This window comes from Magnolia sinica, chromosome 16 (assembly GCF_029962835.1).
Source record: "Magnolia sinica isolate HGM2019 chromosome 16, MsV1, whole genome shotgun sequence".
NCBI lineage: Eukaryota > Viridiplantae > Streptophyta > Magnoliopsida > Magnoliales > Magnoliaceae > Magnolia > Magnolia sinica.
The window spans coordinates 57,367,113-57,393,084 of NC_080588.1; the positions used below are offsets into that span (position 1 = coordinate 57,367,113).

Consider the following 25,972-nt stretch of genomic DNA (forward strand, 5'->3'; position numbering starts at 1 on the left):
CCTTCTCTGGTGGAGAATAGAACATTATTGGCTTCGGGTTACTAGATTTTGGCTGTACATAGAATATGTTCAGCACAACAGGGAATGGTTTGCTTCTTTCCAGTCATGGCACAAGTACTGTATAATTTACATGTAAAATTTTCATTTGTTTTAGTGACAACATTGTTAAAGGAGATTGTCCTGACTGCCTCAAATGTCTTGGGATAATTTTTTTTCTTGATTCTGTCATACTTAACTCTTGGACTTTCAACTATTTTTTGTATTCTTTTTTAATAAATTCAGCTTGTGAAGCTTTTCTTTCTGTTGTTAGGGGCTTATGATTTTTTAACTTCGAACCTTTCTCACTTACTTTTTCCTTTTCTTCAATGGCGAATTCTTCATTATAACGTGCATATGTAAAAAACAATTTTACTACTGTGTACAGTTTCATTTAGGCCATAACCTTGTGTTGAGTACCGTTCTGACAATATTTGAAATACTGATGCAACATAGAAGAGACGATGTACTATCTGTGCATCCATGGTCACCCAAGAAGTAAATTATAGGTTGTCATTGCAATAATTATATGATATACAACTTTTGTAATAACATTTTCAATTTTTAGCATTAGTGTAATCATTTTTTTAAAAATAATTTTAGTGTAATCATTCCTAACGCTTTCTGTCTGTCTTGGTTAAACCCTTGGATCATCATTCCACTTGCATGTAAATGAGAATGCCAATATGTCAATTTGGTAAGTGTACTTAGTGGTAGGAGATTTACCATAGAGCCATTATCCATTATTATACGTTTAACTTGCTTCTCATAGATGTAGCCAGTTACCATAAGCAATCAGTTATACTCTTTCTTGCGTAGCATCAAGTCGTCATCAGAAAATGTAAGAACAGACATATAGTCGACCGCATCTATCTTTTCAAATATGGCATTCCAACTCGTACTGTCATCTTTTCCGACTTCTGTGCTTTCCATCTTGGTGAGTAATGCTTCTTTCACTCTATCATTTGATAACGCCTATATTAACATTTGTCGGAAGTTCTTTGATAAGCATAAATCATCATATATGCTTAACCGAGAAGGAATCCTATTCAAGTGACTGACGACATCATAAGCCACTCCTTAAGCTAATGATATCTTCTTATATAATCTTTTATCTTTCTAGTTTCTTTCACTACATCTTTTTTTTTTCTTAGGAGCTTTCTAAAGCCCCTTCTAGTGATGCTGTGGAGTTATGTTTTCTTTGAAGACTGGCTATCTTATTTCCTAAGTGCAAAGTTACCGCAACCATTTCCTCAGTGCTTTTTGATTGGGAGTTAACTTATTCTATCACTGGCCTTATAGAGGCCATATTACAATCATCATGGAATTTCCCGATCAACAACTTTAACAACTTCTAAAAAGTTTATATCAACTCTACATCCTTTGGTAACAGTTTTTATTTGAGGATGGTCACTCGGATATATTCTTTTACCATAGTCGCTTCCGATATGGGCAACAAAAGGTAATAAGAACATACATTCCACCATCATCGAATGAAGTCCAACACATCTTCTTATGATATTAGACAATTCACCTCATTTGTGTTTCCAGAATTTGAGAATTTGAGTATTGTACATATATAATGGCAAGATGAAGTCTTCTTTTATCTCTTCCCATGATCAGAAAACTCCTGCCGGTAAGGCTAAATACCATGCCATTGACTCACTTGATATCAGTAGCGAGTATGTGAAATTTCTTAACAAATAATCTTCCAAAACGTTACCTCAGAAATACGTTGCTCTCTCATAGGAAACCAAATGTTCTAATGGTAACCGTGTTTCCCCTAAATATAGCATGAACTTTGAGAATTACATAATCCATCTCATTTTAGTAAACTACATTGTCTTGAATGGTTGAAATGACATCGCACTCAACACTTGTTGTATTCACTTTACATGTACTTCACTGAAAAATGCACTACAAGCAGTACATTACAAGGACTTGACCCTATAGTCACCGCCTCATTCATCAAGCTATAGAGCTAGTGAGGTTCATATCATTCCTCAATGTACAATCCTACACTCCCCACAAATGTCACAGAGTTTATAGGAACTAGTAATAGCATTTCTACATTTTAACACATATTGGTAAGGGCATTCTTCTGTAATGGCTTCCCATCTCACCAATTTTGTCAATAGTATGGCTCTTCTTGACATAAAGAATCAGAGTAGGAACAAGTCACAAGTCTGTTTCTAACTAGTGACTCCTTCTAGTGCTCTTGACTCAGACCACAATCTAATCGGGCCTGTGAGAGATTCACTAAATTGTTCTACTAAATAATTTTACCTGGAATCATGTCATCTACTCTGCCTAATGCACTGTCTTTTTAACCCTATGATGCCTTGATCAGCGGCGGGCTTTGATCCCCAAAATTGTTTTTATCCTCTTGTGGCAATAATCATTCAAGACCGTAGATATAGTCATAATTTATGCCATGATTTCTTGAGGAAGAACTTTTATTGATCTTTCTACTTCTAAGAATTCCTTTCTTTTCTTATGAAATACCCATGAATTTTCATTTGGCTTCGTTCTTCTTCCCTCGACCTTTGAATTAAGTACTTCCAGAAGAAAGGCGAAAAGCGTTTTGGTAAATGTGTTCCAAATAGACATTGCGTTTTCCATGACCTTCTTGACTTGCTCATTATCCTTTTCTATTACTATTTCACCTCTATTAACTATCTTTTGGAGTATATTCTTAATAGTATAACATTTTTCAGTCGGATGGCTTAGCATACGATGACAATGATAATAATTATTTTCCTTTGTTCTTCTCACCTCTTCTGGACGTTTTGGCTAAGGTAAATTAATCATCCCTGTGGCTGGCAGTTGGTTCATCATGGGGAGTACATCTTCTTTTACAAATGCACATCTCTTATGGTCATCGTATCGCCTAGGTTATTTATCTATCGTTCTACCTGTATAAATGCTTCTGCTCTCTCTCATGCCATCTCTTTGTCTATCTTGAGAATCTTCTCTCTTTTTTCCTTTATCGGTGACATTTACTGACATTTTGTTGGAGCCTCGATGTGTCATCTCCATTTAAAAGATTGGCATTTTCTTACAATAATTTCAAGAGCATAGGCTTTGGTAGTGAGATCATGAAAAATCCATATATCAGTGCTCGTTAGACTAAATGCTACCCTCCATTCCATAGAACTCAAACACATCTTTACTTGTTCTTACTCTCTTGAGAACTGCCGACATGATGCTCTTAGGGTTTTCAATTGATCAATAAACTTCTCTACTAGCTCACCTCCTCTTTGCCGGACAAAAGTCAATTCGGTCAGGCTTATGTCTCTATCAGATGAGATAAAGTTCATCATAAAAGTGTCTTGCATCTGATCTCACATACGTATAGATTTACGGTCAAGGCTGAATACCATCTAAATGCTTTCCCTTGCAAGATGACCCAAACATTTGTAAATAGTACTATGGCATTATAGAGAAATTCCCCATGATTGTTATAAAATGCATTAATTGTTCTTTCGGTGAACTGTCTCCGTTAAACTTTTGGAAGTCTGGATATTTGAAGTTGGCCGAAAATGGTATGTCCTCAATCTCACAGGGATACGACGTATGAAACTGGAATTTTCCTCTATGTTCATGTTCTCTCTAAGCGAATAGCTTCGGCAACAACATGTCGGATTTCATCTTGGGTTATGGTGTGAGCGACAGCTGGTACAGACCCATGAGATCCTACTCTTTATGACTATGACCCTTCCACCTGTATCCATTATCATTTGTGGCAACCATCATTAGGGGAGCAGTAGTCTGAGTCGTGTTACGGGTTAATGTCGTTAACACCTATCTAAGGTTTCTGTATTCCTCCATCAATAGATTTTGCATGTTTGCTATCTTGGCAAAGTTTTCATCCGTTAATAATGAATGGGCCTGACGGATGCCTTCCATGAAGATCACCACTTTCTCACTCCTTGATCATTCCGATGTAAAGGGAGAGGAGGAATAGGCCGTTGTTAGGGATGTTAAGGAGAATGAATCGTTGCTTGACTTGAAACTAGCGCATTTTGTTGTCTTAGGGGATTTAACTACTCTAAAAAGAATGCATTTAATGCAGAATCTTGTGCCAGAGCCGTTGTGGCCAGCATTGAGGGTAAATACTTACTTGTCAAAATAATTTTTCCTTTCTCTTTTTGGACTTTCAGTGAGAACGCGATATGTGCTTGTCGCGTTATTATAGATAGAGTGGAAAAATCCTATGAGGGGTAAAAAGTGTCGTTCCAATCCCTAAGGGATAAAGTGAAGGTGGATCTAAGGAAGGATTATGCCTTGTAGTATTACGTGTGATCGGTCCTCTCACTGCTCTCAATGGAACCAGGCTTCTCACAGGAGGGAATCGAGTTTTTGTTCTCTTAGATGTCACTATTATCCATTCTTCATCATTTTTCGGCAAAATGGGCAAAGCAGAAATCACCCCTTTCATTGTTCACGACTGCCTATTCAGAATTGCGGCTAACTCGACCTCTTTGAAGTCTCTTTAGGTGATATTTTAGTGCTGCCTACATAGTCTACAACGAATCCATTGGGCATAAAGTAAACGATCACATTAGCTAGAAGAGAAGCCATTATAATTGTACAATAATGGATTACCAAAGATTAAAATAGATCATTGTTAATTATCCAAATCAAATCAAATTATACTTTGTTTTAGAGATGAAGGGAGGAACAAAGGAATGTTCATGTCAAGAGTCACCATTTTGGCGACTTTGTAATGCCTTTTGATGACAAGCATTCTTCAATTGGTTAATTTTTATCATTAGACACAGATATGTCAACTCGAGACACTGTATTCGATCCTTAGCAGAGTCGCTATTTTGTTTTGATCAGAAATATATTTCAGGGATTGGAATATCTGTGTCCTAATAATAACAAAGAAACCAATATGAAAGAAAATTCATCATCAATAATTTTATTAACCTAAGTTCTTATTACATTCCTTACTTTGCCCTTGATTTTAAAATAAGATACAATTAATGTATAACATTAAGTGATAATTAAATAATAATAATTCTAGTAGCATTTTGGCCCCTGTGGAATATCCATCGAAGTGTCAAAAGAATTGTGCAGCTTTGAAACCCCTTTGTGCATGCTACAATGTAAGAATAGAATTCTCTTGAGTTCGCAAGATGCCATCAAGTCAAGCTTTACTGCAGAGCATTTGCGTGGCCGCTTAAGGCTGCTGAGTTGCGTGGCCACACAACTCATCAGGAGTTCTCTTACTTATGTTTCTTTTGATTTCTTTCGTCTCCCAGGATACACTAACTATGGTCATTGCATAATTCTGGAGGAGTTGTTACACAAGCCTTCCTCAGTACTATCCTCTTACTCAGATAGGATCTCCTGAAGAAACTCTAAAGTCTTAAAAAGTACCCAAATGAAAGGGTAAAGGGGTATTTATAGGCATCTCCACCCGTGAAGCCCTGAATTTGTACAACTTACTAAAGTTACGTGGTCACATAACACATTAAAGTTATGCGAGCACATAACAATTTCTTCTATACTTCTCAATGAACTAACTTGTTCTTTAGCTAGTTTCCCAAGTTATTTCTTTCATGCGCATGCATAGCTCAAACTAGTTATGCAGTCGTGCAATTTGTATCTTTTATGAATTTTTATGCCTCAACACCTGTTTTTAAAGAATGTCCACACCCACCTCCACTCCTATATCTTCTTCTCTTATTGATAATGTTGCCCTTCACTCCGACATGGGAAGCAGTGTTAGAGGGGGGGGTCCACCTTTTAAGGGTGGATGTGGAGGTACGCCGGGCGTAGTCATATTAATGGACATCAACATCATTGTGTTTATTATAAGAAAATATGATGGATAAATGTTGGGATTTGATAAAGAAAACTAGAATATTTGTTCCTCCTTAGGCTTACCTAGTTATGTTCTAAGGGGAGATCTCCTCTCTAGGTGCATTTGTCATTGTCTTCCTTGTAGGATTAGAAAAGTTTCTTAGTCATGCATCTGTTACAAATTCTAGTGTCAGTGCTTCTACATCCCTTACAACTTCAGGTAATGCATCAATTGCATCCACTGGATCATTAGCTTAGGTGATTGATTCAGGAGCATCATATGACAGGTAGCCATTCCCTTTTAACCTCCCTTCTACTTCTTGTATACTAGTTTCTTTGGCTATTAGGTCCCTTTCTTTAGTTTTAGAAAAATAAGTTCCTTTCCTCTGTCCTGAGTTTGATTTAAATTTTCTCTTATTTTTACCTAAACTTTCTATGAATATTTGTCAGTTAGTAAACTTTTTGAAATTGCTTAATCACTTTCTTCGACCCACTGTGTTTTTCAGGACCTTCGCACAAAGCAATGATCGTTGGGATGCGTGAGCTGCGTGGACCTTACTACTTTGCACCAAGATATGCGAACTCTACTCTCTTCTTAACCAGTTCTTCGTCTCCTTTACCGTGGTACGCATGTCTCAGTTATCTATATCATGGGTCTTTGCATAGGTTAGTTCCATCTTTATCTTATATTTGGTTAATGAAGCGTGCCAGTTGTCAAAACATAGTCGTTCAACCTTTTTACCTCGCATTATAAGCCCTATATCATTTCCTTTTGAGTTAATTCATTCATACATTTGGGGTCCCCTTCAAATTCATAATTTACATAAGTTTTAATATTTTGTTACACGTATTGATGATTTTTCATGCATGACATGGGGTTTATTTGTTACATGATCACTCTAAACTATTTAATGTATTGAAATGTTTTTATATGAAAATCCATAATCAATTCCAAAGAGATTAGATAATTTTGGTTACACAATGCTACTAAATATATGTGATCTGCCTTCACCCAATAATTATATTTTTCATGTGGCATTACACATGAAGCATCTTGTATCTACACATTTCAATAGAACAGGGTATTCAAACAAAAGAATCACCACCTATTAGATGAAATCCCTCTTAACTCACATGAAATCCTAAACAATTGCAGAGTTATGTTGTATTAAATGTGAAATTATTATCTAAATTCAATAACCACTACAATAGGAGCTAAAAAGTTAGCCTAAGTCCTAGGGGGGGTGGGTTGTTAAAAATTTTCTAAATTAAATTGCTAAGGTCCACCTCCAATACCACAATCAATTACACTAGATATAAATATACCAATTTAGCTCAACTCTAAAACATGAATATAGTGAATTATTATGTGTGTAATTTATTAAACATATTCGCTATACTAAGGATATGTATTCATGAACATTCATAAAAAATGAAACTAATAATAGACAAGATTTTTCAAGCCATTGTACACTGTATATCGGTTTGGATATGTGCCTACTTGTAACGCCCCGTGTTTTCAGGAATCGAGTATATGACTCCTTTCCCAAAAACTCGAGTGTAACCTATAGAGAGCCAAATTCCATATATATATATATATATATATTTCTTTCAGAGTTAGCAGTTTAACGTAGGATGGACAAATCAACATGAAGAAAAAATTTGCTTTTATATTTAGAATATACAAGAGACTGCCCATAATGACTTATACAAACCAATGTCTTCAAAATAACAAATACAAAAATTTCATAATTTATACAAGAGAAGTAATAAAATGCATATTAATTTGAGCCGCAAGATCGCGCAACTCCTCTTAGCAAATACAGTCATGTATCCCTGACACTTATACCGTGCACTTTATCACGCTGGACATGAGTGTCTCTTAGGCTACCTGTGTTACCTGTACGGTTATATATTTGATGGATGAGTGACTAACTCAGTGTGAATTCTCCTCAAGATTACACACCGCCGCTTTAACTAAGCATAGTTAAAAATAAGAAGGTAATCAAAACAATACATGATACAGTCTTTTTAAATGCATGGATGCGTGAATGCACATCGACCTGGGGATGCTCATCCAGTTAGGCTTGGGCTTGTCGCCCATGTATAAGACTAGTCACCAACGTAGCATATCTCATACAGCATAATGACGAAGTCATCGTACATATCTCGTACATAGGTCGATAGTTGATGGTCTGAGAGCTAGCGAAATGATACCCCACTAAACCTAGGGCACGTGCTACAGCATCCAGAATTAGCCACCCGTAATTGCTAATATGCTATGAATGCATGATTAGCCAAACCATTATTATTTCAATTACAATCAGTCGGTTTGAGTAACTCAATGGTCACTACAGGAGGTTCGTCACCCAGTGTAGGCCAACAGCTCGGGCATAATGTCCACTGACCACCATCCCCGGCTCATGAGGTTTTTCCATCTTAGAATGTTTAATGGATGCCCGTCGACTAGTGGCCAATTAAATTCAGTAAGTAGGGATTACCATCGCATGTTATAGGCCATCGAAGCCACGCCGGGCAAACCTAACATGGGACAGATGTCAAATTGTAGCGACAAAAAGGGTACACAAACATCAAATCAAAACGGCAAAAGGGTTAGACAAGGCTAAATCAGTGTGGTTGAAAGAGATCATTTATAAGCCACTTAAGTTGTATGCCCTATGGATGGTAAATCCTACATTAATGTTCCATATCCCATATAACCTCTAAATCGAGGGCCCATTTCTTACCACAACCCATCTTGTTACATCTAAGTATGGGTTCACATACACAAGAGGGAGTTACCCATTAGTAAGTGTAGTGAATAGAGATTCATAAACGACTTACAACAATTCAAGTGAAAGCATATAGATATAGCATGTCAGATGTATGTGAAGCATTTGATACATAATAATCGCAAAGGTCATTGATTGAAATTTAAATGGAAGTCATCATGTAAATAACTATTACATGCAATCATTAGTCAAATATAAGTCACACCTTAAGAATCTATGACTAATGTAAGAGATCACATCCTATAATATAACATGTGTGATTTTGATAAAGACTATTACTTAACTAATTTGGAAATGGAAAGCGTAAGGGAAAAAGTCATCACCTTACGAATCAAAACACCAACTAACATTGCTAGAAAGTATGCGTGCCCTCAAGATCCAACTCTTTAGCTTACATGATTGGTCAATTGTTGACAAGGTCTCAAACTTTCCAATTGAGGTTTCTTGTCCTAAATGAACCCTAAGTGCAGGAATGTATGGGGAATAATCCAATCCTACAACTTAAATCAAAGAAAATTAATTTCACTCGATTCTAAATAAGAAAGTTCCTACGAAGAATTTAGGGGCTTTAACTCTCAACATTTCAGTAATGTTCAAATCACCATCACTCTAATTAAAACCAAACAGGAGGTCTAAGAAATCATCTTACCTTAAATTGATTGATTCGACCTTCACTCAAACCTGAATCAGGATGGGTCTAAGAGGTGATTTAGAGAACTCAAACTCCCCTACATTAGACCCCAACTGTTCAACTTGCTTGGAAATTTGGATGGTGGATCTGAGTTTGAGTAAGTCTTCGTGCCCGAATGGGAGGATGCTACCACCAGATGACTCAAGCCTACACAGTTCTTGAACTCACCCCAAACTGGGGAGCTACTGGGTCAGCCTTTGAGGCTAGGACGAGTCAGCCCAAACCACTTAAAGTGCTGCCATAGCACCGCCAGTCAGAAGCATCCTACATATTAGATTGTTGTTGCTTAAGGAAGAGCATGACGCAGACTATCCCAACAGCTCTGATGAGTTGTAGCACGTTAAACTCGTCCGACCGGCTCCCGGTAGGACCCTCAGCAATTTTGGTTAGATGGACAGATGGGCCTGGTCTTTACCTCCTACGAATGCCTGAGAAGGTTCTGAGTCATCCAAACTCAGTGAAATTCGAACCCAGCTGGTTAGGGCAGACTCGGAAGTCAACTGAGTCGACTTGTTTATTGCAACCCAACTCAGTAGTATGACAGACACTACTTCTCTCACTCTCCCTTCCTTTCTCTCTTATTTCCTCTTTCTTTCTTTCTTCATTCTTCCATCTTCCTCTCTCCTTTCTTCTCCAGAGACATCCAGGAGTGAGACCGATCATAACTAAGGTCGAACCATGTCGACCTAGTGCAGTAGAACGACAGAGAAGATGGCTACCATAAATGGCATTTCTGGCTTCACATCCAGGCCTTAGAAACAGTTTGTATGGGCCCTGGAAAGCTTGTAAACAAGCTTCCTTGAGGTTTGGAGGAGACTGGACTGGCAGGTTCGACGTTGGGCACTTGTTGTGGGTTTTCGACTGCGGCTATTGTGAATGGGGACTGCTGCTCGATCCCTTCTTCTCTTATGACGAACCCTAGCCTTTCTCAGATCGTTGGATTGAACCCAAACGGTCAGGATATGATTCGTTCAAGCGGTTTCTTTCACTAGTATTTGAGGGAGCCCTAAATCGAGTATTGGGTGGCAGAGATCTCGTCGAATAGATGGCTGAGATTCGAAGATGGGTGTTCACGCGGATTGCCAAGCTGGCAAATAGAAGAAACAATGTTTCTTTTCATTTTTGGAAGAAAATCAACCGCACACGCTGCTGTTATGATGGGGTTTGCGTGCACACCCAAGCATAATATCTGGTGGAATGACTATGGTTTTGGTCGTCACTTTCCATCCAACAAGATGGACGGTTCGGATCATCCATGGGGATGATCATGGTGGCCCAAGGATCGATCGAACGAGAAGGAAGAAAAACAACTGCGTCTTTCTTTTCGAACAGTTGTGGGCAGGAACTCTCCCATTTTTGGAAATGTTGGGTCAAAGCAGTTTGACTGCTTCCACTGGTCCAGTGCTCAGCAGGTGCACACCCACTAGGGTGCACACACAACGTAAGGTGGGGTCCACCGTGATGATTCTATCAAATCTACTCCGTCCATCCGATTTTCAATGGCCCAAGTAGGACTATTTGACCCTAGATGGGGGTGGATCCAAAGCTTTGGTGGGCCATACTACTTGATTGGAGAGTCTAGTCACGGATCTACATCGATCTGACGATCGGATCATTCTGAAATTACACATCAATGGTCAAAAGCTTTCTAGGGTCCCTTAGATAAAAATTGATTGTCTGATTAGTGGTTAGATGACCTACTATGCATTTATAACATTAAATATTATGATAATATTTTAATAACCTTGTTATTATTATTATTAAATTTGCTATTACCATATTTTTGCTCACTGAATATCTAAGTCTAAACCCGATGGATGGCTTCATCTGTGGGTAAAGGTTACTTTCAACAGCCTTAAGGGTCATAAGGTTTGTCTAGATGAAGATCTATAGTCGACTTAGTGGTCTGATGGTTGGATTGTGATGACCAGGTGGCAGACCTTTAAGTTGGACGTTGCGGATCCAACGAATAGTGGATCTGATGATCTAAGGCCTACGATCGATAATGTATGGCTCAATTTGTCTAATAAGGTAAGGTTAGACTTCTGTCGCCATTTGGATTCCAGCAACACAGTGGGTTCCTAAATATCAATGTCACATTTGGGATGAGATGATTGTTCGTTCTTGAGAATCAACGGTCAGATGACTTGATATATGAATGAAGATTGTGTTAGATGGCCCAGATGGATAGATTGAGGACTACTGGATGATGATATGTACGTGTGATCCTGCGTACATGTAATTAATTTAGATCTCCAAGGTAACACCCGAGTATCGAAAAGTACGAGGTGTTACACTACTCCACTCCCAGCTGATGCCCTTTCTCCTAGAGTGTACTGGATTTTACTATTATAATGGTTTTAAATTTGGTTTACAATAAACCTTTACAATTTAGACAAGGTCTACATGTCAAGGTCTTAGTGAGTTTGGATCTCAAACCCAACAAAATGTCCTACATAAGGATGAAACATGTATGCTCCCATCAGAGGCCTACACAAAGACTTACTGAGTTTGGTTTATCAAACTCTAAAACCTAATTCTATACAAGAATCGATTTTCAGAAAAAATGGACTCATAAATAATTTTCTAACTCAAAGTGTATGAGCCTTCATGAATGCACCTTGACGAAGAGCTTCCTCTATCATAAAGCTTCTTCTTCAGCTCCCTTGAACAACAACCTTACAATAGATGTGCCTTTGTAGTATTGAGGTAAGGGAGAAGGATAGGAGAACCTAAATCAAAGGTGAAGGATCTTTAGGGTACAAGTTAGGATACCTAAGTACTAGCATTCAATGCCCTTTAACACCAAGGATTTGCCATTAAAGGTAAAGGTTAGGGCATCAATGAATGCTGGAGTTCATGTTTTAATCCAAGCTTTGAATTCTCAATAAATGTTCTTAATCACAAGGAATGAATAATGAACTCCATGAGATAAAGAGCTTAGGATGAGGGGTTTAACATGAGAATAACACTCTCTCAAGGTTCTATGTATATCTCACCCATTTGCAAGGAAAGTCATCTTTCAATTAAATAGAGGAGCTTACAATAGTAAAAAAAAAAAAGGCAAAAATCTCCCAAATCTATGGCATCGAGGCTCCTTTCGATGGCATAAAAAAAATCCAAATTCCATATGAGAAGTTGTAGGATAGTTTACACTTCTTTACTTGATGTCATTGATGGATCTTCAATGTCGTCGAAATGATCCTTCGATGTCATCGAAGGTCCCTCGATTCCATCGAGAAAATCAAATAAAAATGTCAAAACTCATTGGACATATCTAATCCAACTACTTGATGTCATCGAGTGGTCATTGATACCATGGAAGACCCCTCAAGGGTCGCTTGATGTAGTAACTCTAGTTGGCACGAGTTCATTGTCAGCATTGGCTACGATGGTGATTTCAGACTTCTTAGGAACTACTTAAGTTGGACTCACCTATTGGCTATCAGATATGGGGTATATGATACCCACATCTAACAGTTTAAGTACCTCGGCCTTAACTACTTCCTTCATGTTTGGATTTAATCTACGTTGTAATTGTCGAGAGGTCTTCACATTATCCTCAAGATGAATGCGGTGAGTACAAATTAAAGGGTCAATTCCTTTGAGGTCCGTAATCAACCATCCAAGGGCTCCTTTATGCTCAATGAGAGTAGAAATAAGCATACTCTCTTGTTCTTACTTAAGGTAGGAAGAAATTACCACCGGGTATCTCTCATCTTGACCTAAATAGACATATTTAAGATCAGATGGCAAAGGTTTTAGGTCAAGCTTTGACACTTTGAAGCTAGACGGTAGAGGCACTGCATTAGTCTAGGGTAATTCTTTAAATTGTAGCCTCCACCAGTTAACTTCAAGTACCGATGCAGTATCAAGCATGACATCCATCTCCCTAATCATGTCATCATCCAAATTGGGGGTGTGTGCCAAGCACGTTTTAGAGGGTCAGAGGATAAGGTCATCAAAGTTCTATCTTCCACGAAAGAGTCTATCAAAGTAATGTCGTGGGCCTCATCATCATCCTCTGTTTGTCTCCTCATGTTGAAAAAAATATTGAGGTCAAATATCATATTTCCAAAAGACAAATTCATGACCCCATTCCTACAATTGATGATAGCATTGGATGTAGATTTGAATGCTCATATCTATGATGGGCTGAGTATCTAGGACGATAAAATCTACTGGATAGTAGAATTTATCAAGTTGGACAAATACATCCTCAATCATCCCCCTCGGTACATAAACTGAGAGATCATCAAGTTGTAATGTGGTTCAGGTGGGTTTTAATTCACCTAGACCTAGTTGTTCCTAAACTGAGTAAGGGATTAGATTTACACTTGCCCCTAAGTTAAGAAGTACGATCTCAATTTGGTGATTCTTAATTGTACAAGTGATAGTTGGGCTACCAGGATCTTTATATTTATGTGGTACATTTTGCTTGAGGATGGCACTCACTTTCTCTGTCAGGTAAATTTTCTTTTTGATACTTTGCTGCCTCTTGGTTGTGCATAAGTCTTTCAAAAATTTGGCATATGAAGGAATTTGTTTTACGCATCCAAGAGATGGATGTTGACCTTCACTTGTTTCAACACTTCTAGAATATCCTGTGAGTTAGCTAGAGGTTTTGGTGCAATCAACCACTGGGGGAATGGAGCAATTGGCTTGCTTAGAGGTTCCAGTTCTAATCCATGTGGAGTAGTGCTAGGTTTGTCATCTGTGTCTTCTTCCGGGTCCTTAGACATTTCAGCCCTTACCAGAATAGATTTGTCAATTATTTTTTCACTCCTAAGAGTGGTGATAGGCTTAGCTTGCTCCATCTGATTTGAAGAGCATGGGTCACTAATTTCACATTGCGATTTTGAATTGGGGAGATGTTTGGCTGGAAGCATCCCTTTCTCCCCACTCGATAAGTGTGCCTCAATCCTTTGAATAGATTTATTAAGGTCTTAAAAGGCTTGTAATGTGTTTGGATTGAAAAGGTCTTGATTTTGAACGTGTTTTAAAACCGGATCCTCCTAAGGTTTCCCTTGATTTAAGAACTGGTTAGGGAATCTTTGAGGAGTAATAGTTTGTTCATTCCTCCAACTGAAGTTTGGATGATTTCTCCAACTTGAATTGTATGTGTTCGAAGTGAGTCCTTTGAAAGGCCTTTGGTAGTTGTTCACGGCATTCGATTGCTCATTCAGTATTTCTTAAAAAGCTAGTATTGTTGGACAATTTTTAGTTGTGTAAACAACACAGGCACAAATACCACAGACAACTTCCTTAACCTTATCCTTCTTAAGTTCCATGGCCTCAAATTTCCTTATGAGACTAACCACTTTAGCATTTAAATCATCTTCCTCTTTCAAAAGATATATCCCACCCTTCTACCTTGATTGAGTAGGTTTAGAAGTGGTGCTCGATCTTGAAGAGATGTCCCATGATTTTGCGGTTACAGCAAGTTTGTCAAAGTAATCCCACACATCATTGACATCTTTATTCATGAATTCCTCATTGCACATTGTCTCAACGAATTGGAGCATGGAAGATGTCAGTCCTTCATGGAAGAAACTTGTTATGCACCACATTTTAAAACCGTATTATGGGCATGAACTGACAAGATCCTTGAACCGCTCCCAACATTGAAAGAATGTTTCATCTTCCTTTTGGGCAAAGTTCATGATCGACTTCCTGATGGTGTTCATTTTATGTTTGGGAAGAAATTCTTTATAAACTCCCTTGTCATCTCGTTCTATCTACCAATAGATCGCGGACGTAGTGAATGCAACTACATCTTAGCCTTTTCTTTTAAAGAGAAAGGAAAGAGTTTCAGCCCAATCGTGTCCTCTGGCACATTAGGAAAGTATAAAGTGGCTATGATCTCATCAAACTCTTTCATGTGTAGATATGGACTTTTAGATTCAAGTCCATGGAACTTTGGGAGGAGTTAGATCACCCCTGGCATAAAATCCATATTTCCTGTATTTTCTGAAAAAATCATACATGAAGGTGTGCTCGGCCCCGTCAATTGTAAATAGTCTCATAAGGTATAAGGTGGGGGTGCATGATGCACCTCATTCTCATCCTAGGCTTCCTCAACTGGAGGTTGAGGTTGATTTGTAGGTTAATTAACAGTCATTACTTCTATTGACTCTTAGGATCTCTGGTGGTGTCTAATCCTGTGATGGATAGGAAACCATTCGACCAATCCTCCTTCACTTAAGAGACATTGAGTGTTGTCACGGACCCACTTAGGCATGAAACACTCTCAGCCTTCAAGTTCAGAATCTAACCTAAAATCTAAGAATTAAAATTAAGGAAACTAAAACAAATGAGAGATCTAAGAAAAATAAGAGAGAGAATTAGAAAGAGGTTACCGGATTGGAGATTGCTATGCTAGAATCCTTCAAAACAAAAAACCAAGTTAGATTCTAAAAACAAGTTCAAAAAAATCTTAAACTAGACACGAAATTGAAAAATAATCCTAATCTTAACCTCATTCTAATACTAATTAAATTCAGAAAAACGTGTCATAGTCCCCTGCAACGGCGCCAAAAACTTGTTCACAACCCCAAGTGTAGGGTCGCGATGTAGTAATAATCTCAGTGAGGTCAAGGTTGAATCCACGGGGACTAATCTCGTATGTTTCTGGAAGTAACTAGAAATAGAAATAGTAGAAGATGTAAATCTAAATTTGAAATATTTGGAAAGAGTAATGTTGAATAAGGTAATTGAAACTTATAAATTTAAAGGTGGGAACTAGGATGCCAAGGATCCACTTGTAGCTCTTAGGATGCTACCTTACTTGATTCAAAGGAACTAATTGGAATCAGAGTCTTATCCTATCCAATTGGAAAGAGAGATGATCAAATCTCTGAACTTCTCATTGATCTAGCCTCAATAAAAGAGAACTGTGGAGATTGGAAGGGATTCCGTCACCAAACCATGTCCAAGGGATGATGGAAAACAACAGGATTTACCAATCCCACAATCTCAAATAAGAAAAGAAGATAATTAAAGCTATCGTAGATCTACTGTAATTTGAGTCACAACAAACCATTGAAAACTGAAAGTATTCCTTACAATCAACTAAAAATCAATGAAGTTCAACATAAACATGAATCAAATCAAAGTAAACATCTCAATCATGCTACAAGCTTTACCTCTTAGCCCTAAATAAAAGGTTTAGCCAACCATAGACATGATTGAACTAAGAACACTTAAACAAAGCATAAAAACAACTAAGGAAGAAGAAGGAAACCTCTTGGCGGTGGCTCTCCACTCTTTTGCGCCACTCCTTAAACCCTAAATGATGCCTAGGAACGTCCTAGGGACTCCTATTTATAGTTGTAAAACACCTTCTTCCACACTGACTTAGAATTTTCGCAAACCGACCTTGAAACTGCCTCACATTTACGCAAAAAGTTATGCTTCAGTCGCACCGAAATTGCCTTCAGTCCCACCAAAATCGCATCTGAAATTTATGTGTAGAGAACTTAGGTGGGACCGAAATTGGCTTAGGTGGGACCGAAGTTGGTTTCGATCAGATCGAAGTTGGCTTAGGTGGGACCGAATTAAGCCTGAAAATCTTAATTTCTTGCTAGACAGTTTTGTGCGATTTTAGTCAGACCGAATTTGGCTTAGGAGGGACCGAATTGTCTTATTTTTCTTCTGTTTAACTTGTGTTTTTTCCAGTCTTTTCTCCATCTTTTGTACTAGGTTTCCTTGGATCTTTGGCATGAGAATTCTCTGTTATTGGTCTCATAAGATCCATCCTTAGCCTTGGTGATTTTTTAATATTAAATCCATGCTTTTAACATTCTTTTCAATCCAAGCCCTCAGATTCACCTTGCAATACAAACATGTATAAAATATACCATTAAGCCTTATCATGTTCATAAAACTAAGATATAAATAGGAAAAAATATATAATATTTGATACTCAACAATGAAGTAGTGGGAATTTAAAGCCTATTGTTGAAAATTTCTAGGGGCCATAGAAGTTTTGGATTAAGCTGATATTTATTTATTTTTCCTTCATACAACTCTATGTGACCTTATAAATAGGGTTGGATGACCAAGGGAGGTCAATGGCAGGAGAACGGATTAGCTGTTCCCTGGGAACAGCTCAGGGAGTGTTACCCTAACTCTGCGAGGTCCACCTTTATATATTTTATATATATCTGCGCCGTCCATATGTTTTTCATTTCATTTTAGGACAAAATCCTGAACCTTAAGAGAATAAAAATCTTGGGTAAACTATACCAATAGAAAAGGGACATTAAACCTTGTCGCTCTTTCGATAATGATAGCCATCAATCAATGCATGGCCTCAGTTTGATTAGCCATCCCTCTATTAACATTCTTAGTTTGAACATAGAATTATTTAACTTGAGTGTTTACCAACTCTACTTAAAATCACACTTATTCTTGAACATGTTAAATACTCAGTTGTACATTCCGAGGTTCAAGCATTATCTATTCAAAAGAAACAATCGAGAATAATCATTAAAAACTTTGTGAGCAGCAAAAGTTTTCAATCAAGCTAATATTTATATTTCACATTCATCCATATCTTTTTTACATTATCAACAGGCATCAATTGCCAAAAAAAATATTACCGAACCTAACGAAGGGCTCTTTGGAATTTTTAATGGTGAGGCACTCAATCAACACTATTTCATATGGTGTTGCACATATGAGATTTGGATTGGCATAATTTTTGGAATGCCCTCCTAAAATGGATTGGAGAAATGGATGACCGGTATGGATATATAAAAATTCACCCACTAAGCTGTTACCCATGTAACACCTAATCCGCTCCCCAATGCCAGGTATCATGTGAGGCACGTGAGGGCTACTCTTCTTTAAGGGAGCTGATTAGGTGTGGCCCTGACCATGGAACCCACTTTGATGTATTTATTGTATATCCTTCCAGCTAAATTTAGGACATGAACCCAAAAATGAAGCAAACCCAAATCTTAAGTAAACCACGCCATAGGAAATAGATTGATTAAATGCCCACCATTGGGGCCACCTTAATTTCAACTATAATGTTTATGTGTCATACAACATGTCAAAAAGGTTGCACGAATCAACTTAATCCAGAACTTTTGTAGCCCATAAGAAGCTTTTAATGGTTAATCACCACTATTTCCTATGGTGTGGTCTATTTGCGATTGGATCTGTTTCATTTTTAAATATGTCCTAAAATGAGCTTGAAAATGGATATATAATAAATACATCAAGGTAGACTCCACGGTTAGAGGCACAAGATGTTAGGTGAGGCGAGTGATAACGCCTAAATATTGTATCTTTATCTTCTTAATTGCATTAGCTTTTCTAGTATTTACATGTTAAATTGATCTAATAATTGCGAGGCGATTGTGGACTTAAAGACAAATACATGCTTAAATGGAAGAATTAAAGCTAATAAAGAAATCAAGCTAAATGTGATAAATAATTGGAGATTTGGATGACATTATTGAAGATTTCAAGTGGCAAAGATTCAAGAAAACCAAGTACAGAGGATGGAGAAAAGACTTGAAAAATCACAAAGTGCAATAATAGAAATAACAAACTATTCAGTGCCACCTGAGGTTGGTTCGATCCAACTGAATGTGCATAGAATAGTCTAACGAGAAATTGTAATTTTTAGAGATAATTTGGTTCAATATTTAGGTCCAACCAAAGGTGCATTCGATGCCACCGAAAGAGAGCCCGGTCTAACCTGAGGGAGACATACTTCAGAAGAATATTAAAGAAATTTGATTGCAATCAAGAGACCCAGTCAGTGCGACCGAAATGATGTTCAGTACAACTGAAGGCTACAATCGATGTGACCGAAGTGTTACAAAAGTCCATAAATTTGAAGTCGGGTCTAAATCAGTGTGAATTTTTCCCATTTAAAATGGTGTGTTAGGCTTTTAGGGCTTGGAAAAGAAACCTAAGGTTGATAGAGCTTCCATGGAGCTATTCTTCTTCTTTGATTTCTCATTTCTAATTTGTCTTTCTTTTATTTTTGCTTTAGAATATTAGTCATGCTAGGCTAATCTCTTTGTTAAGGCTAAAGGATAAAGCTTGTAGACGATTTATGCACCAACTACGTACACCTCATTGGGATGCTATATCGAGAATTTTGCACTATTTAAAGGGTGCTCCTAAATAAGGTCTCATGTATAAAAATAATGGACATATTATGATGTCATGACACCCTGAATTCAACACCCGAGTATGCTCTACCCTAATCCCGCACTCAGGGACATGACTTATAAAAATATATTCATAAACCGTTGCGTAAAATCATTTCATAAAACATACGCTTTTCTAATAAAAATAATAAAACATCCAATCAACACTATTTAAAGTCTTAATCACTCTTCATTATAAGTCCTCTTATAATACTTTCAAAATTTAAAAAAATAAATAAATAAAAATAAAAAATAACTCTAGAAAAATAAATGCCTAGAACTCCACTCCACTCCTTCATTAGACCCTGCTTCTGAAATTTAAAATTCCAAACTGATAAGCTGTGAAAGTTAGGGAGAAAGTCTCGCACAGTTTTTTAAAAACAATCACTATTCTAAAACCGAATAAACTATACATGATATTTAGAAACAAGAATATTCGCAATCCAAAACTTGAATTTAAAATATTAGGGAAAACATGCTTTTCAATATAGTAGAAACATGAATATAGTAGGATATACAAGAATGAACCAACATTTTCAATGTAATTAACCATTAGAACATCAAGGCCAGTTTATTGTAGATGGCCAACATTCTTTAATACAACACGCATCCACTAGTGGTCTTCTGTAGTCCTGCAAACTTACCCACCCGGACTAAGGTGAATGACTGATTCCAACCTGGTTTGACGACATCGTAGTTTTCCTCTAATGTAAGTGTCGCAGCATCAACAAAATGCTCTTTCTACCTAGACCAAGCATAGGTTCCAAGAGGTACCAAATTGGGTTAAAGTTTTTTAACCCAAAGGTCACATAGACTCGTTTATTTATGCTTTCTGAAAATTTCAATCCATTGGACATTAATCACCCAACTATTTTTATCGGTGTTCTAAAATACATGATGCATTACTTTCTCTTAAAATCCACATCTCAAACTTATTGAAACCTTCCAAAATATTTAAATGAACATTTAAACGTTCCTAAAGTATTTAGTATTCAAACATACTTTTCATAAATCACATACTTCCAAAAAAAAGATAACATACTTTCCAAAACTAACATACTTTCCAAGAATAATCTCACGTATGCTTTCCATATAACATACTTGTATATAAAACGCATGCTCATTAAATTTTCAATAATAAGATAATTAAAATAAATAAAATAAATCTAGATTTTATTTTTATTTTTTTACATTAAGTCTTCAAAAAATTAGAATTTAAAGTCATATTGTCAATTGAATGTAGAACAACATTGTGTAGGATTTTGTGTAATATTTTAAAATGCCAAACTTAGAATTTCTATACAAATTAATCCCTGAACTAATTGGGATTATAAAAATAATTATTAAAACTCTAAATTTAAGAAATTAAGAAAAATTCGTGAATTCCATAGTTTAATACCAACTAGCACCGAAATTTCAATTCAAGCACATGAAAGCATCGATTTCCTACAATACGGAACTTAAGAAAAACAATTGAAGAAGATCAATTCAAAAGACAAATTAGAAAAAGATATGAAATAGATATAGTTTTCACATCGTATAAGAGTATAGTTTTAAAAAAATTAAAAGAATAAAAACTTTTAAAACCATGTGAGAGACCACTCAACTTAACAAATCCTAAACCAAAAATAAGTTTCCTCTCTCTCTCTCTCTCTCTCTCTCTCTCTCTCTCTCTCTCTCTCTCTCTCTCTCTCTCTCTCTCTCTCTCTCTCTGCATCTCTCTTTCTCTCTTATTTCTCTCTCTCACACCAACACATTGTCACGCATTGAAATTCGGAACCCGAGTACGATGATACTGATTCTGAGTTCTACAGTATAAAGTAATTTATACACATTTATACATTACAATTACATTCAATACACATTGTACTCTAAGCCAAACAACTATTTAATTATTCAAACCATAATATAAAAACATAAAATAAACAAATAATTTATGAATTCAAATCATACTCTAATTTATCTTATTACAACTATCCAAATAAAAATAAACTAAAGGTGAAACTTTAATGAAAGTAATCATGTAAGTACTTCACTTCTACCGTTCCTTCCTCATCTCCTAAACTTGAAAGAGTTATCAAAATGGGTGAGTTAGAAGTCTAATGAGATCACATCCACCACAATTAAATTCTAAGAGATATATCATATATAACAACTTAATTAGAAGACAAGAATAAAATAGAATATCGATGAAATAATGTCATGAACGGAGTTCATATAATGATGTTATGAATGGACATCGATGTAATGATGTCATGAATGCGGTAATATATACAAATTTATATATTCTACCTTTTTTAGATTCAATGTAACCACTTTTTCACAAATTTGCATGGATTTAATAATGGGAACTTTTTACAATTCTAACATGCTCACCTATTTGGTCTAATAAGACGTGTACTCAAATTCAATCTATTCATTTTTCTAAGATCTCTCATAGCTATGATAAAAGAAGCCTTCCGTAATCTTGACATGCTCATATATCCAATCTAGCGAAGCATACAATTCTTACATGCATAGTAATGAGTAATTCTTACATGCTCACTGATTCAATTTAACGAGACAAGATCTTACATGACTTTGACAATAAAAACCTTTTACAATCCTTACATGCTCACTTATCCAGTTTAGTAAGGCGAGCAATCCTTGCATGAACAATCCTTAAATGCTCACTGATCCATCATTCAATTAAATTCAATTTGAATTATTCACAATTTTTAAGTTTCAATTATCCAAATTAAATTTTAGTTATTTCATGACAATGTAAGCCAACTAATTTCTAAGCATTCAATAATCATAATACAACCAAATAAATCAAGTTTGAAGCACTTCATGATTATGATGTGATTATGATGCAGGTAGATTATGTGACTAGACAATTTTGAAAGACAATTATTACTTGTTGATCAAGATTTCAAAAATAGAACCGACACATAAAAGAATAATTCACTTAGAAAAGATAGAAGGACAACATGAATATACAACATATACATCATGATGAGCCCACTATCAGGCCCTCCGACACTAAGCAGTTACTCTGCCCTTACCTAATCTGTGCACAAGTCTCCTTGTTATCGGACTTGGATTGCCTACAGCCCCAACCATTGGGAGTTTCTGTGGCCCATGTGAGAAATCCATTTTGTTCATCTGTTTTGCCAGTTCGTATGTGACATGTCCAAAACTCAAGTGGGCCACACGGCAAGCAACACTAATGCCGATCATTGAAACATTCTTGGGGCTGTATAAGTTTTAGATCAGACTGATATTTTGATTGATTGATTTATTTATTTATTCTTCTTCAGTTCATATCAATAGGAAAATGACCTTATGAACAGTTTGGATGGCATATAAATAATATGGTGGATCAAAAAATATTTCAATGGTAGACATTTCACTCTCCAATTTCTCCTCTCATGTGGGCCACTTAAGTTTTGGATTCGCCTCATTTCTAGCTAAATGTCCTAACACACGAGCTGAAAAAACGGACATACAAGATTTCTCACACATCAGGGCGGGCCCGACCTATCTTCCAACGGAATCTAACCATGTGGGTCACATTGTAGATGAAACATAGTAGTAGGTCTTATGGATCACTCCATCCCGCCCATCCATTTTCCAGACCGCTCTCCATGAACTACCGGTTGAGGTGTGAACAGCTATATATCTGGTGTGTGGTACACCACCCAATCCGCTTCCTAAACCTAATAAACGGTCTGTATGCAATCTGATATCAGGAAATTAGTTTTAATCAATATAAGATGTGATATATTTGGTGGGCCATCCCTACTGATACATGCAATTGCAGGTGATCGATGATCAGTCATTTGCAATCATAGTGTTAATGGCAGTGATAGTGACGTCGTCGATCACGCCATTAGTGACTATCATATACCGGCCAGCGAGACTGTCTTTACCATACAAGCGACGGACCATCCAACATACGAAATCAGACAAAGAGCTCCGAATGCTGGTGTGCATGCACAACGAAGATAGCGTGCCGACCATCCTCCGCCTCCTTGAATCATCCCATCCGACGAGGCGGTCTCCGATGTCGGTCTATGCACTTCACTTAGTAGAACTGACGGGTCGTGCCTCGACAATGCTGATAACCCACAATATAAGAACGAACAGATCAACGAAATCAAAGACAGATCAAATCATCAACGCCTTCGAGAATTACAGACAGAAGTTGGTAGGAGTTTCAGTACAAGTTCTCACCGTTGCATCACCTTACCCGACGATGCATGAAGATATATGTGGATTGGCGGAGGAGAAACGTGCGGCTCTGATTGTTCTCCCTTTCCACAAGCAGAAGACAGTGGATGGTAGGATGGAGGCGAGAAACCCAGCTTTCCAGACCATCAATACGAATGTGTTGATGAACTCGCCGTGCTCGGTGGGAATACTCGTTGATGGAGGACAGAGCGGGGATAACCGACATTCAGAGAGTCGGGTATTTCAGAACGTGGGAGTTCTTTTCTTCGGTGGGGCTGATGATCGGGAAGGGCTAGCTTACGCGAGCCGGATGTCGCAGCATCCAGGGATTAGTTTGACGGTGGTGAGGTTCGTGGAGGGAGAGCATGTGTTGGAGAATGTGGTGGATCCGGAGAAGGAAGAGATGGATATGCTGTCTGTTTTTACTGAGAGAGATAAAGAGAAGCAGCTTGATAATGAATGTATTAACGTATTCAGGCATAGGCATTTGAGTGATGAGTCGGTGTTGTATATTGAAAAGGTGGTGAATAATGCGGAGGAGACTGTGGAAGTGGTGAGAGGGATGGATTCGAATCATGATCTTTTTATAGTGGGACGTGGGCAAGGGATGTTGTCGCCGTTGACGGTTGGGCTGACGGATTGGAGTGATTGTCCTGAACTTGGAGCGATGGGGGATTTGCTTGCGTCGATTGATTTTGCGGCAATGGCGTCTGTGCTTGTGGTGCAGCAGTATTTGGGAGTCATGTCGATGGAAGGAACGGCAATGACGCCTGATAGCTTGGGCGACGGGTCGGAGCAGTTGATGCTGAACGATGCCAGGCGAGGTCTGGTCTCCCAGACCTTGCACCAGAACCGTTCCCCCGCCAGCATAGCTGTGCGTTCTGGCATGATTGTATAAGCATGCAAAATGGACACTCTCTCTCTCTCTCTCTCTCTCTCTCTCTCCGGGCAGAAGTTTTGTGGGGCCCACCGTCATGTATGCAATTTATCCACTTCGTTCGTCGATTTAAAAATTTTAAAAATGAGTTAACTAATAAGTGGACCACACAAGTGAATTGAATGCCCACCATTAAAAACTTCACCAGGTTATAGAAGTTTTGGATTAAGCTAACATTTGTATTTTTCTATATGATACAGTAAGAATGCTAATAGTGTAGCATGATTTGGAAAACTGCAAACAAGACTAGATATAATTTGATTTTACAAGCAAATCCAAAATCTTTGTAGATGAAGTAATAATTACTTTCGAGTCATTAGGCAAGTGAAATCCAATGCATAAATCAGTTAATAAAAGAACAGAAAAAGCTTTTATTGTATCGTTTAAGTTATCGAGTAATTCTTAAAAATGAAAAAAAAAAAAAAAAATTTACTTTTATTTTAGATAATGAATTTCATCTATATTTATATATATATTATTTGAATTAATTAAGGTACCAAAAAACAAGATAAGAGTTAGAAAAATAATTAAGAGACCGTAATAAGAATGCTAATAGTCTAGAATGATTGGAAAAGTGAAAATAAAACTAGAAATGATTTGATTGTTGGGCGCAAATAAATCTTCGTAGACGAACCAATCATTACTTTCGAGCCATTGGGTAAGTGGAATCTGATACATAAATCAGGTAATAAAAGAATAGAAAAACCTTCTATCGTGTCCTTTAGTCATAGCGGAATTATTAGAAATGAAAAAAATTTACTTCTATTTTAGATAATGAATTTTATCTATATTTGCATTATTTGAATTAATTAATATACAAAACATCAATAGAAGAGTTACAAAAATGATTAAGAGATCTTAGTAAAGATGACTGAGATACCATTATAAGTTTTGAATGGAGTATTTTCCATAATAAAAAAGGTTAAATAGCAGATTAATATTATGGTGGGCCCTAGGAAAATATCAACGGTGTGCTTCCTTTGGTTTTGGTCCACTTGAGCCTTTGGTCTGCCTTGTTGAATGACATGATAAAATCCATACAAGGTGGACCCTAAAGAGCCGTTGCTTGGACTGATTTCTGTACCCGTGGGGCAGGATGCAATCTGCTGCTTTGGATCAAATGGTTAGGATTAGGATTGGCTACACATTCTGATTTTTGGAATGTGGCCCATTTAATATTTTTGATTGTGAAATCAACGGTCTTGATGTAATCCATGTATGATATCTGTTCAGCAATGATAACATTAGGCATGATGCCTTCCGTGCCTCTACAGGCATTTCCGGACAAATAAATGTTGGAAAATAGTGGACGCAC

General features: G+C 37.2%; 1 protein-coding gene and 1 non-coding gene across 2 annotated transcripts in view; both read left to right on the forward strand.

The window, feature by feature from the left end:
* The window catches only part of LOC131228869 (cation/H(+) antiporter 15-like), a 51,583-nt gene extending 26,965 nt beyond the window's left edge, over nucleotides 1–24,618 (forward strand). Inside the window, exon 3 of the mRNA XM_058224718.1 lies at nucleotides 23,311–24,618. Within this exon, the coding sequence (XP_058080701.1) occupies nucleotides 23,311–24,618 (1,308 nt within the window). The remainder of the gene's footprint in view (nucleotides 1–23,310) is intronic.
* LOC131230123 (small nucleolar RNA R71) lies at nucleotides 14,908–15,014 on the forward strand. The gene has a single exon (XR_009163847.1). It is a non-coding gene; the product is annotated as a small nucleolar RNA R71 (small nucleolar RNA).
* Nucleotides 24,619–25,972: the final 1,354 nt, after the last annotated feature.